Source organism: Hippocampus bargibanti, linkage group LG20 (genome assembly GCF_051943395.1).
Source record: "Hippocampus bargibanti isolate YZ-2025 linkage group LG20, ASM5194339v1, whole genome shotgun sequence".
Classification (NCBI taxonomy): Eukaryota; Metazoa; Chordata; class Actinopteri; order Syngnathiformes; family Syngnathidae; genus Hippocampus; species Hippocampus bargibanti.
In genome coordinates this window covers 6,636,832-6,651,212 of record NC_142753.1, presented here as the reverse complement: position 1 = coordinate 6,651,212, position 14,381 = coordinate 6,636,832, and the positions used below count along the sequence as shown (strand labels likewise).

The following is a 14,381-nucleotide window of genomic DNA, read 5'->3' as shown; positions in this document are numbered from 1 at the left end:
TCGAACATTTTAATCAGTAAAAAGACTTCCTGGTGTGTGACCAAGCTGATACGCAGCGTTTTCATTGGTTGAGCGTTTCCGTTTGTCTCTTACGTCACACGTCATTCATTAGGTCATATTGTCCTCATGTTAAATGTTATTTTATCTACTTATAAGGTATTTTTTTCTTTTAAGACACTTTCGGGGGTCTGATAAAATACAAAGTTTATTCTGTCTTTTTTTATGACAAACAATATTAGTAACTTGAATGGAAGAAAAAAATGATGCATCCCTTTGGTTATGATTGATCCACTGTTCCCCAAGAAACAAAGACTGCCATAGAGCGCATTGGAAGATAAGAAACCATTTATTCTTTGCTCTGTTCTACAAAACTTTATTACAACATAAAGCTGCCGAACAAAACTGTGTCTCAAAAAAAAATTCCACAGGATTGTTCTGAAAATGGCGGGTATGTTACTTTACACTTTTGAGATGGACAGACATAAAACACGAGCATGTTGGCTTTGTAATACTGATGTAATCGCACCATTCTGCAACGCGTATAAAAAAGGAACCAAACAGTTTGCCACGCAAGTGACATTTATCGGGAAAAACACATTTTTCACCTTGTCAAGTAAAGACAGCAGAATGTGGTTTGTACAATAAGCGGTGTGGCGCTTTTAAAACTTGATGTCCCAGTAAAGTGGCGTCTCTGTGGTGGCTTCAAAACCGTCGTGATAGGCGGCCAGGTTGCCGTCCGTCGATGACGTCATTTCAGCGTCAGGGTTTAGAACCTCATCCTCTGAGGGGAGATGTCATTTTATATATTTTTTTATCGTTAACTCAGCAATAGCCGTCCTTTGGTCTCACCTGGGATGCACTGAATTTGAGGCTTCTCCCAACTTCCCCCGGGCCGACAGCGGATCAGCGGATTGAGTCTCTGTCGGAATCCCAGAGAGCAGTGATAACGCACCACGCTGTGTGTCTCGTGGCGTTGCCGAGGCTTCCCAAAGACGGAGGCGTTGCGGACCTTGGGCGGCGGGCCGCATGACGCTGTTGGAATGTGGTTAAAATCGAAAAGCGATGAACATTACATGCTAATAGCGTTGACTTGTTAAATACGCACATGTGCCTTTCTTGCAGGTGTAGGCCAGGTGGTAGTTGCAGGGCACGTCGCTCCAGCGGCCGTCGTCATGCCACACCATCACCACGCAGTCCTCACCGGACAGGAAGTAACTGTCAGGCTGCCCCCGGTGCCAGTTTTCATACAACTGTTGGGACGCAGTAGAAAGCACGTGTTGAAAATTCAACACGGAATATTGGATGCAAACAACAACGGCAACCACTCACCAACGGATTCCCATCAGACCATCTGAAATCCATCTCAATGGTCTTATCGTTCAAGCCGGTCCATTGATACTCTTTGTAATTTCCTGATGATGACAAAACAACACGAGAAGGTTGATCACTTCTTAAGAACACCAAGTGCAAATACAATAAAAGGACGATGGTCGTAACTGTTGATGTAGGCCTGCTCCTCAGGGGTAAGGATGGAGACCAGATGGGCACCTTGAACGCGGCAATGCTGCTCGGCTACCTCCCAGCTCAGACGCTGGCTGAAGTGTCGGTAGCAAAAGCCGTGGAACTTGTCCCAGCCTGGTTCGCAGTTCTCCAAGTCTGTCGGGGGGACAAAAGAAAAAAGAAAAACAAGAGTGTGTGCATGGCCAGAGAAATATCTGATTAAGTAAGCCAAACTTGAGTGAGCTCACCCTTCTCACACAGATCTCCCCCATAGGTGGGCAAACAGAGACACTGAACGCGGCCCTCTCGCTCCATGCAAGTGCCGCCATTGAGGCATGGATCTTTAAAGCAAACATCTGCAACACAGAATGTCGATTCACACCAAGGTGCATTACAATTAGCTTCACTTGCTGTTTTGGATTTACTCCAGAGATCTCAATTTAGACACATTGATCTAGACATGTTTTACCATTTAGAAAGGAATATAATTTTTTTTTTTATTGTGAACTCCTGACCAAAGAAGGACACAAAATCATGTCGCCACTTGAAAAAATAGATTTCAAGATTAACAGTGAGCTAGCTAGACAGCTGTCTAGCTAGCTAGAGAATGCTAGCTAGCATGATAGCTGACTACCTCGTGAGATAGCTGTCTAACTAGCTAGAGATAGCTCCAGCTAGCTAGAAACAGCTCTCTAGTTATCAATCGTCCTAGCTAGCTAGCAAGATAGAGAGATCAATTCAAGTCCAAAATGCAAATATTCATCGTGAAAAATTATTACACAATTATTACAAAATCATTCACCTCAATCATTTTCTATACAATCACAATATTGCTTTATGTGCATGAACCACCACATTTACAAAGTTGTTTCTAAACACAGTGAAAGATAATTGATGAAAGAAGACATTTTCAGTCAAAGTAAGGTGCCCGTTTGTCAGACCAAATACATTTTTTTTTTGTGAATCCAAATGATAAACTCAGAATCAAAACTGGAACCACCAAACTGTGAAGTAAACAAGCTAACCACGAGCCGCCATGGTACAGGGGAACCATTTTCGAATTGTTAAGAAAGGAAAAAAAAGACATAGTATGTCAAATATAGAATGAAAACAACGACAAAACAGATGTCACATTAAACATATTGCACAGGACATCGAAACAGACATCACTGTATTTTAGGACGATACTTCACAGAAGTCAAAGAGCAGAGAAGAAAACATCACGTGGTAACAACACTGGACAGTTAGCCAAGCATCAGTTTCTCAGTTGAGAGGAAGGTGGTTCAAGGAGGGGCGTTAATTTTTTTTTTTCTTTTTTTTGAAGGAGGGTGAAAAATAATGCAACATAGAAGGACAAGGCAGGTCAGAAGCAGGCTTGGAGGTTTTAGTACGTCGTCAGGAAGATGAGGACAGTTAGGCCAAGAAAAGTGACGTTAGTGTTACCTGCGACTCTGACTTTACCACCCGCTGACGCTGCCGCCTTCTCATTTACCGAAACGTGATTAGCGGCAACCTGAGTGGGATTGACGTCAGGTTCGAGGGCCGTCGACGTCCGTCGGAATATGTCGGAAGAGGCAGCGGTCGGCGGACTCCAGGTGCGCTTCGACCGCCACGTGGTTGCCCGAAACGTGGAAGAGACGGACGTGGATTTGGTGCTGATCGCGAAATCCTTCAGAGACTCTTGCGGTCTGGTGGTGGTCGTCAGGAGAGCCCAGTGAGACGCCTCGGGATTGTACGCTAATACGGAGATCTCCTCATCATATGCCAGGCCGGTGGAAGTGCTGTTGTCAAGCATTGTCGTAGTTTCAGGGGTTTCCGTTTCAAAATGTGTGCTGACTTTGTCTTGGAAGGACAAAGTGACGTTTTCCGCAAATATCGAGGTGATATTAGCTTCTTTTTCAAATATTCCTGTTGGGGCTGGTGTTGTTGTATCGCTATCGAAGCTTCGGGTGATGGGAGAAGCTTTGTCAAATGTCTGCCCTAGTTTTTCAACACTTGGCATAGATTCGGCTTCTTTCTCAAATATTAGAACGAAAGCAGTTGATTCTGGAGGGTTTAATGTAGCTTTCACTTCTAATGTTGGCGTCACAGTCGTGGATTGTTCAGGGTTGAGCGTAGCCGTAAATTCAAACATCTGCATTGACGTTAGCCGTTCTTTTTGGGTGACTTCATCGTCGTCATTAAAGATGGCTACCACGTCAGTTTCATTTTTGTGGCGTAGCGTGACTTGAGGCTCTTCTAAGATCGGCGTTAGCGCAGATCCTTCCAACGACGTCACCTCCTCTTCAAAGATCGGTTTGAGCGTTGCTTTCATCTCTTCCTTGTTTGTGAACGGGAAGGGAGGTCGTGCGATTGGATTCAGCTCCATTGTCGTTGTTCCTTGAGATCCGTCGTTGGGATTCGGGGTCACTTTAACCGTTTCTTCGTGAATAGTAACTTTGTTTGTTTCGCTGCTAACGTTAGCGCTGTGCGAGAGATTCCACGTGAAACTTTTTGAAGCAATAACATGATCTTCATCGGTTTTTGGTTGGGGAGTCGGGGCAGGAACTACATCAGGTTCGAGTCCGCTAGCCTCCTCATAGGTTACGGTGGAGTTGTCAAAGAGTACTGATGGGTGGTACAGTCCTGTCGTCGAGTCTTTAGAGACGTTGGAGGAGATCTCAGAAGCTTCAGTGGTCGGCGAGCTGAGGCTAAAACTGGGAGAGGTTGTTGGGATCTGCTGTCTTTCCTCCCTTTCCACGCTGTCGCCAATTTCCAAATCGGTGCTTCCCTCCTGCACGGAAATAGATTCCTTCAAGTATGATGTTGTCGAGAGATATTCAGAGTCCAAACCGGGAGTGTGTTTTGATCCGGACGGGGTGGTCGGATCTTGGATGGTTGGAGAAGACTCAAGAGGAGCATGGCCGGTTGAGGAAGAAGGTGTCCGTTGTGTACCGGGGATTAACTTGAAAACGGAGACTTCTTGGCGACTTTCTGGAAAAAGAGATACTCAAGTTGATGCTAACACACCAGCGGTAACCTGACGCTGTTGGATTCTTACCTTCAGATTTATCGCCTGATCCGCTCAGAGGGATCAATAACGAGGAGTGATCCGAAGGGGCTTCAGTTGTTCTTGCAGGCTCTTCTTTCTCTTTGGGGTCCGGAGTTACGGGAGAAGCTTGTAGAATCTCCGCTTGTGTCCGAGCTTTATAAATCTCAGTGTGCACACCATTCACATCCAAATCGTGTGGCGATTTCACTTTCTCAAATGAATGCGTGCTCGATTTGGGGATGTTGCGTGTCAAGTTTTGGGTTTGGGTGACGTTATCGTCGTGGAGACTTGTTAGGCTTTCTAATTCGGGTGCCTGGTCAGTAAAGTTATGATATGGATCTTGGTTGTCGTAAAATGTGGATTGGAATGAAACATTTTGAGGAGAATCGTACAATCGAGTGCTTTGAATCGTGTTATTTGACGTGTGTCCAGAGTCATCTATTTTTTCTGGAGAAGGGGACAGTCCGTCAAAAGGTCTCAGGTTCTCCGACGTGCTAGCGGTGGCCAAAGAAGGCTCCGACGAATTCGATAGAAATTTCGGCTTCTCTTCAACCGCACGTCCTTTCGTGGGAGGGTCCGAGAAAAGGGGGATGGTCTCGAGAAAACTCTGAACCTCCCGCTCCGTTTGTTCTGAATTTTGTCCAAGTGGAAATTCTTTGTCTTCATCCATCAATATGACGACTTCTTGTTCAAGGTTACTCGGCTCGGGAGAACTTGAGGTATCCATGGCGGAGTCGGTCGGTGTCGTTGCATAGGCTTTAGATGTGACGGAAGAAGGAAAAACAACAAATGTGAACTCAGAAACTCAAATGCAATCCATTTCGGAACAATATTCCTGTTTGCTTTTACTTGATTTCCAAATTTCAGTCCACACAAACCTCTGAAACAATAAACGTCGTACAAGCTGGATGGCTCTGGGAAGACCGTTTGGTTGATGAAGCGATACACAGTCTTGATGCCGGCCCGGGGGCCTCCACAACGCTCTCTGGGGGTCCTGATGGGGTAGCGAACGCTCCCGTCCGAAAGCCAGCCGGGGCTGCAGTTGTCCAGACCTTCGCTCCAGGCCAGGTAAAGTTGCGCCGCTGAAGCCAGCTGAGCTCTCGCAGATCTGCAGTGTGAGCGGGCCCCTTGGAAGGACAATTGCTGTGGGACCGGGTCGTGGTACACCTCCCCTATAAATTGAAATGTTCGAAACAATCACAAATGTGATGTCCAGAAAGGAAAAGGGGGCTTAAGGCAGTACCATGCATTTCTTCCACGTAGCAGTAGACGTCAAAATGATCCTGTGGATTCATCATCCCATAGTTTCTCACTCCTGGTTCTCCATCCATGTCTCCATAGCAAGCTTCACGAGGCGTTTGAATCGGGTACCTAGGAAAGCGGCGCAAAGGCGGTGTGGGACTGGGTACTTGGGCTTTTTCCCAGAATCTCCAAAACACGGATGCTAGGTTCATTGAAGACTTGGAATAGTCTTTGGTTGTAAACGGTTGTTGGTCTACGAGTGCGGTAAAGATTAGCATACCTGACAGTCTGGTCTTCCAGCCAGCCGGCGTCGCACTGCTCATAGCCGTCAAAGTAAGCCGCCCGAAGCTGGCCAAGAGTCGCAATTTGGGCCCCGACAGTCTGGCAAGCCCTTTTGGCCTGATGGAAGTTAAGTGCATAGCGACCCATGGCATCCCTGTAGTGGAATACCACACCTAGACACAAAAGCGTGCAATGTCAAACAGGGAAATCCAAGAAGTTGCCAAAAATAGGCAGTTGACCCATTTGGCCCCCGGGCCGCACTTGGGACATGACTGAAGGATTGTAATATCTGATTTCAAAATTTGGGTTTTCAAAGAGTCATTGCAAAAAAAAAATACTAATTTCCAATCCAACTTCTTTCATTACCTTTGACCTTGAGTTGGACTACGTCGCTGGTGTCCTCCAGGCCCTGCTGCACCTCGCAGCGATAGTGCCCCGAGTCACTGGAGCGGGTTTCCGACAGCCACAGCGACAAATCTTCGGGCGAGGAGCGATAGTTGAGCAAATCGGCGCGGCCGCTGTACGCCTCGTTGACTTTCACCCTGCCGCCCCGCGCCACCAAGATTTGCGTCTCGGTCCCGCCAGACATCAGCGTCCACTTGACCCGCGGCAGCATGATAGGCGACGAGGACGCCGAGCAGGGGATGACTATGGCTTGGCCCAGCAGGGCGTAAAGGACGCCAGAGTGGGAAATGTTCACCCGGAGAGGCGTCTGGACATCGTCTGGAAAACCGACACACAATGTGAAGGTTGTTTTTTTTTTTTTAATAAAAATGCTGATGGTCAAGAATTACTCACCGTGGGCTAACGGGAACTGAGTAGGAAAGGCCAGAGAGAATTGACAGAGTACGCCGAGGAGTGCAACGATTCTGCGGAGACGACAACCATCACTCAGGGTAGGAAGAGTGCATAAAGATAATAAAGACGCATTTGTTCTCCTTTGCCGTTTCAACTTTCCAATTTCACACATGTCTAAACTTAAAGAGCTGTTGCTTGAGGTCGCTCGAGGACCTCCAACCACAAGCAACGGGACACTTTTTGGGACTGTTAACTCATTCACTGCCAGACGATGTGAAAAAATGAGCCAGGGTTTTTGTCATTGTAACTCAAATTCCTGGACCCACAGAATATTGAATATTAAGACTATATAAACATTCAAAGCTGCTTCTTTCATCAGAAAAAAAGAGTTAATTCGGAAGTTATATGGGTCTGGAGTTATCTGAGCTTGAAATGGGGGCGGCTGTCCAATATACAATACAATACATAGTGATTTATATAGCTGAAGCTGTAACAAAGTGCAAACATGGAAAAAAAGGGAAATGCTGCCACCTCGCGCAAGGGAAAAACATCCAGAGGTCTGACCAGCGCTTTATCAGCACCCCTGCAAGAAAAAAAAAACAGACACATTGGGGAATGGCGCTCTATGTCATTTACAATTCCCAACTAAATTCGGGAATGGCAGTGAATGAGTTAAGAATAAGTCTGAAATGGGCTTCCGGGTCAGTCGCAAAAGATCAAGCACAGAACGGCAATAGAGGAAAAAAGTTCCAGCCAATTTCTCGGCTGGGAACTGCGATCGCTGAGAAAATCCTTCCATGGGAAATTAATGGATTGGGCATTGGAAATTGGACCGACGCCGAAAACCAAAGACTGAAATAAACATTCAGCTTGGAAGTTGCGTCCCAAGAAAAATGCCCAAGTGATGATTTAGTGCCTGTTCGCTTTATGCGGATGAATTCTGCCCCGGTAGAAAGCATTCCCACAAATCTAAAAAGTAATCTTGACGCTTGAAAATCATCTTATGAGGGGCTTTTGGGAAGGTGCTGCTGTTTTGTTTAGTAACTGCTATTTGAGGGACAGGAAAAAAGCCTTATGGCTCAAAAGGCCTGCATATTCAAATCGTGTCTTGATGAGCTTGGACTACTGCAGCACGAGGGAGGGAAAAAAAGGGTTTATAAACTCAGGCTCCTCCTGACTACAAGCCACGCAGCATCCTCGTCCAGTGGCACGCTGCCACAAGCCTGCCAACAGTCTAACCCTGTTATTAACCCTCCCGGCAGTGGGTGTAGGGTGGGCGGGGGGGGTGCCCTCGTACGGCCTCTTCTTCATTCATCACTGAAAAAGAGACGCTCACACGCCAGACTCATTATTCTTAACGATCACAAGTCTATTATGTGTTGCAATAATGGACGGCCATCTTCTACAAAATGTAGGTGACCAATAGTTGACAGGATTTCATTATGTTTTCCTGACTGGTCCGTTTGTCACTCAAATTGCATTAAATTACGATTATGATAAAAAATAATTTCGACTTCAGGGACGATATAAAGTCGACACATCTGTGTTCGAAAGCTCCCGTTAAGAAAATAAGGCTTGATCAATTCGCCCACAAGTCATAGTCGTCAAGAGGTGCGCGCGACATCCCAATCAGATCGATGGACAACAAGAAGCCATCAATTTGACTTTTTCAACCGCTTTGGCCCTCAAAGGCGCTCATTGAGGGCAAAATAGTTGTTGTAGTGTGCGTTCCCCCCTCAGCCAGCTGGGTGGGCCGGGAGCGCCCTTCACTATTAGTATGCTCTGCAAGAAAAGGGAGAAAAGAAAGCGACGGCAGCTGCATACCACTGTGCTGTACAAAAAAAAAAAAGCTGAAAACGCCTCCGGGTGGAAATGAAAGGACGGTCACTGGCACACTTGCATGCTCCCCCCCAACCCCTCCTCCTCCATTCTTTTTCTTATTTAAAATTACAGACAGTTCCCTCCATTGCTTGTGGGATCAGATTGCATCACCTTATCTATGTGTGCACATATATATATATATATATATATATATATATATATATATATATATATATATATATATATATATATATATATATTTCTATGAACTCAAGGAGAAAATTACATGCCCGCAGGATCGGATATATCGATAGTCCGGTTATATCGATATTTTTTCGACTCCCGAGAATATCGATATAACGAGACTTTACTGTATATATATATATATATATATATATATATATATATATATATATATATATATATATTTTTTTCTTTTCAGTTTGGACTTGGTGCTGTTATGTTAAAGTAAACTGAAACAAATGCTGCGTTCAGCGGACCATCAACTGCCTTCCCTTTTTCGCTACCTTGCTACCTGCACATTAGGCTGCCGGGAAGAGGGGGGGAGGGAAAAGGGCATCGTAAATTACCAGAGGTGCACTCAAGACTTAAAAAGAGGAAGCTGGCGTGACTTTTTGCCATCCTGAGAGGGCAACATTGCATGATTCGCTTTCAAAATGGGCTCACTCAAACATTTCTCGTTCAAACAGTCAATAAATAAAAAGATGAAGTAACAAATTCCCGTGTTTGTTTCTTTTCTACTTTTATGACTGACCATATGTGAGGAAAAAAAGGGGTGAAGAAAAGTACTTCAGAACCAAGGAATGAAAGAAGGGGAGAAGGTGGAATAGAACGATGCAAAGGAATAGGATGGAAGGAAGGAAACAAGGATGTATCGAGAATGAAATAGACGCCATATTTGATTAAAAAGCTTTGGAGTAACTAACAAATGTGTCTTTTTTAAGGAATTTAACATGCATCATAGCTGGATGATCCAAATAAAATTGAGGGTATCACAAATGAAACCCATTTGTCACCCAAGCCACATTTTCCCTCCATCCAAATGAATGAAAAGTGAAGCACCACAAACCAAAATCAGCAGGGCCAGCAGGGAAAGTGAAAAAGAAAACTTCTTCTAACATTTGGAACGCAATAAAAAGTAAGGAGCTGAGTGAACATATTTAAAAAATAGAACCACAAGTGAAAAAAATGACGTGCACATGACATTTTTTTTCTAATCTCGCACTATCAAATAAAAACCAGAAGAGCCTACCCGAGAGTTTGAAGCTCCATCTCATCACCGGTGTGAAGTCCCCGCGTCCCTTTGCTGCAGTGCGCTTTGAAAAACGAAAGGGGGGGGGATTTGGTTGCACCGTGCTGCAGGTCCTGAAAAGGGAGCTGCGAACCGCTCAAAGCGCCTCGGGAGAGACAGAGAGAAGCAGTTGAAAGTTAACAAACTGCCCACTTCTTGTGAAGGAGGAGTGGGGGTGAGGCGGAATGGGGGTGAAGTAGGGTGGGGGGATAAAAACATCATGCTTATGCCTTTGGAGTGCCTTTTTATATGAAGTTTTCACCAAATTTCAAAACGTCTGTGCACTGTATTTTTCCATACCTTAAAATGTCCAGCAGAGGGCACCAAAAAAGAAAAAACTTGACATGTACGTAATTGATTCACTGGCAAAAGTGCGGGTGTGCAAAGCGTCCGAAGGGAAATGTGTCAAAAAAAAAAACACATATCCTACATGAGTGTGGTAGCTTACACATTTAAACCGCATTTCCATAAACAATGACTTCTGGGTGCTGTTAGTGGGGTCTGCTGTTTTGGTTAGCAACAGAGCTCTTTTTGTATCGTTCGCATCTTCGGCGGGGCGTGCTGAATGGCGCTTTGTGTTGTTCGCCTGAGGAATCTCACACCTGGACATCAACACGGCGCGGTCTGAGAGGCCATCGTCAATGCTGACCTGGCGGGAAAAAAAAAAAAAAAAATAAGCAGCCATGAGGGTGAGCTCGTTGGTTGCCGGCTCCATTTTGCAGCCGGTCAAGGTGATTTGCGCTGCATGTTAAATGGAGGCAATGCTGTGCTCACCGGCCAGAGTCATATATTTCGTACTAAAGTGTAAGACCGATGAGCATCTCTCCACGACCAGCCATTCACAAATTCATCTGTCCGTCATCAATCTTTCCAAATATCAACCAATAACATACCGCCGATTGTCCCCATGACAGTCTTCCATCACCGATTAGTTCATTCAAAAAAAAAAAGTCTCAAGAGTGCAATTGTGGGGGCATTTCAGCCACTTTACTTTAAAAATCATTCACAAACTTAATCCGACTAAATTCGAACAAATGAGCACCGAATGGCATTCGGGCTCGCATGACATTTTCCAGCGCAGCCTTCAAGTAACTCTGTGATTAAAACGCTGCCCGGTTTAGGACATTAGGTCACCGACATGATGACTCAAACGCAACAATTCGGTTCCCTCAAAGCATCTTCAGATGCTGAGAGTTGTTTTGGATTTGCCTTTATTAGTCTCGCAGTGGAGAATTTTACATTTTAACACACAAACATGCCAGGTTGGATATTTTAAACGCAAAATGCTACAAATGCGGTTCACTGCTGCACTGCGATGCACCTTGGTGTCATCCCAGAAAAGACACCAAAAGCCTTTTGAGTCATTTTTCCCTGCTAACAAGAGACAAAACCCCTGAAAAGCTACTTTCCGCTGAGTGGACAGTTCTATTCCCTCTTGGATGTGAACAAGACGTAACGGATGTGTGGGATGGAAAAGTGGGATGGTCTGGGGGGATGCTGCCCTCATCTCCACATTACTGCATTGATGGGTAATGACGACGAATCCAGACTGTGACGCACTTAATGGCTTTGGCATCTGGATACAGAGGCCAAAAATAACTTGATCGTCCCCCAAACGGTCTGATATTCTAGGGAATTCGCGGAAAGTTGTCTGTACGGTGAAATCAGCATTAACTGTAAGTTAATATTTGAATTGAAGCTTTCGGTTTGGATGTTGTGTTGCTGACTACTCACCACTCTGAAGACTCATGACATCACTCATGAACTCGAAGGACAATACTTAAAGTGGACAAATACATTTTTTTTTCTTTCCTGTAAAATAAAACAAGTGCTGCATCATAAAACTAAAATAAAAGTTAAATGACATACTTTTTTGATAGTTGTATAGTTGAAGAGGGACATTATACACGAGGTATTTAGAAAACCAGAACAGTAGAAGTCCTGTAAAATGACTTTAGCACTGCATGATAAAAATAAGATAAACACAAAACTCAATGAGCGAGTTTTTTCCCCATCTTATCAGTCACGACAGAGAACAGCGACCCGAAAACCTTAAAAAAATGTTGATAAATGAGTCTTGGTGTTAAGGCTGAGCATCAATTACATTGTTTATTCTTGCTGACACCGGAATAATAAGGAACCTGAAAGGGGTATGCGCTGTAAAAACAACAAAAAGTTTTCTTGCAAGTATGCATTTTATATAATAATAGGGCATTATTAGCATAATAATAATGGTGCGGTAATTGGCACTTGAAGGCCAGTATGCTTTAAAAAGAATCATAATAATTTACAAGCCCAACAACAGTGTTGCTTTACCTCCCACATCCCCGACTAGAACACCCCCCCATACAAAATAAACCAATAAAATGCAGCATTCACAGCAGGAATTCAGATTTGTGGCCACGTGAGAAAATTCAAGTCCAATTACTTTTGTCACTTTGTCTCACTGCGAAAATTCCTGACTAGTTACTTTTTTGAAATTTAATGGCTGCCTTTTGGTTTTTAAAAGGTGTTCATTTTTATCACGCGGTAAATCAGAATATGTATATACCAAAAATTAAAAAACACAAAGGACTGTATTTTTTGTCAGATGCACGTTAACATTCAAGCCAGACTGCTCGATTTGGACGCAAGTCGCATGAATTGCATCATTTATTCATGACATCACAACATCCGGTCCATTTTAAACAAACCATCAAGCGCCGTGTACCGGTAACGTGGGGCGTCTACCGTCCATGCTCAATACCAGTAGGAACGCTTGTGCCTCCTGTTCTCCTGGATGCCCATTTTCTCCATGACTTCCTCCTCAAGTGTCTTCAGGGAGGGCATGTAGGTCTTTTCCAGCGCATCCTCTGGACTGGTGTCTTTGGGACCGTCTAAAGCAAACACCATATTTGAGAGAATGACAATCCAAAGAAGGAAAGACAAAGAGTGTTCCTCTTCACCTTTCCACTGCTGAGGCACTATGCCGTCTCGCCGCTCCACCACTGGCTTGGGGATAATGCGACCGGTCCGAAGCGACACTCGAACCCGCTCGCCCTCTTCAGTGAACCTCCACTCCACCTCTGTCGGCTTTCTAGAAGAGCGAAGGGAGGGTGGAGATGGGCCGCGCAATTCAGAGAGTATAGAGACAAAAAGGCCACTCCTGAAAGTCTGGCCATTCTGTGGCGACTGCTTGAGCAATGTTGGCATGTGGCGAGACCTGTCGGCAGGGTCGACGAGGCGGATGTCCCGCAGCAGGAGAGGAGCCTCGCTGGCGATGTAGGTGCCGCGGTAATCCTGGGTTTTCCCGATGTACCTGTAATGCTTCATTGAAAAGTGACAGTTCAATTGAAATGTGAATGAATGACTGCTGGAGGTGTAACGATTCATGAACAACTCAACCATTAAAACAATCAAGTTGCAGTCCAAAAGTTTTATATGATTTTTCAAAAAAACAACCAAGGCAGGCTTACTGTATTCAGACCCTCCAGTATGACCCAGTTTCTGTGTCTGAAGACCTGGATGACTTTACCCTGTTTGCCTTTGTCCTTTCCGGACAGAATTTCCACCTGAAGGTGAAATACTACATTTATATCCACAGAATAAATTCAACAAAGGACCAAACAATACTGTTTGTGAAATTATGAAGGCACACACACTGTATATGTATTCTTAGCCCTCAAAAAACGTTATAATTAGATTTGGTGCAATTATGTCCAATTGTAACAGAAGATTTTTTTAACAGACCATAGTACTTGGTCTATTTTTCATAAAGGAAAAAATTTAAACTAATTGAAGTTACGTTTTCTTTAGACAATATCCATTTTATTGATAATATTATTTGGAAAACCGTTTTTTATTTAAGTCGTCTTAACCATTTTTGCGCTCACCGTGTCGCCTCGGAACACAGACCAGTCCTCGTTGGCTATGGGCTCCACGAATATCTTGTTCCGCTTCGTGCCTGGCGGATTACGACGTTTGGCAGCCACGGTCCACGGCCTACTGGTGCCGTAACGGTAGTCCTTGGGCACCACCACCCGAGCGGCCATGGACAGCACTGCCGTCAGCCTCATGATGCCAAACGGTCGCTGTCCGGAAGAACTGTGATACGGATGTTAACAATGAGCAGTTAGCCGAGAAGCTAAAGTGAGAGAGGCTTACGCTACGTAAACGTAAGCGCGCCGATACACTTGTGAAGTGTCGTCAACCGCTCCGCCGTCATCATTCACATTCGTAGTCATATTATTGACAACAAATAACATAATGGAAGTAATTAAAAAACATTTTTACGTGACTTACCTTCTTCTCAATGTCACGCAGCGTGAGGAAGAGGCCTAAAAGGCGGCATTGCCACCTACTGGACTGGAAGATTATACACGCGCATGCGCAGTAGCCAAACACGGTCCATGCAAC

General features: G+C 44.7%; 2 protein-coding genes across 2 annotated transcripts; both read right to left on the bottom strand.

Annotated features, from left to right (window-relative positions):
* Positions 1–333: 333 nt before the first annotated feature.
* LOC148882851 (brevican core protein-like) lies at positions 334–11,926 on the bottom strand. Its single transcript, XM_088987020.1, has 16 exons — positions 11,721–11,926; positions 10,435–10,635; positions 9,948–10,092; positions 6,854–6,924; positions 6,422–6,778; positions 6,054–6,228; positions 5,775–5,902; positions 5,410–5,703; positions 4,541–5,287; positions 2,944–4,473; positions 1,749–1,856; positions 1,498–1,656; positions 1,330–1,412; positions 1,106–1,250; positions 850–1,032; positions 334–781 (listed from the first exon to the last, which is right to left on the bottom strand). The coding sequence occupies exons 2-16, from the start codon at positions 10,436–10,438 to the stop codon at positions 660–662; spliced, it is 4,251 nt and encodes a 1,416-aa protein (XP_088843146.1). The 5' UTR covers positions 10,439–10,635; positions 11,721–11,926; the 3' UTR covers positions 334–659.
* A 682-nt stretch (positions 11,927–12,608) lies between these two features.
* mrpl24 (mitochondrial ribosomal protein L24) lies at positions 12,609–14,322 on the bottom strand. The gene is made up of 6 exons (XM_088987033.1): positions 14,268–14,322; positions 13,859–14,069; positions 13,442–13,537; positions 13,189–13,292; positions 12,932–13,062; positions 12,609–12,862 (listed from the first exon to the last, which is right to left on the bottom strand). Exons 2-6 carry the CDS (start codon positions 14,039–14,041, stop codon positions 12,726–12,728), a joined length of 651 nt encoding a protein of 216 aa, XP_088843159.1. The 5' UTR covers positions 14,042–14,069; positions 14,268–14,322; the 3' UTR covers positions 12,609–12,725.
* Positions 14,323–14,381: the final 59 nt, after the last annotated feature.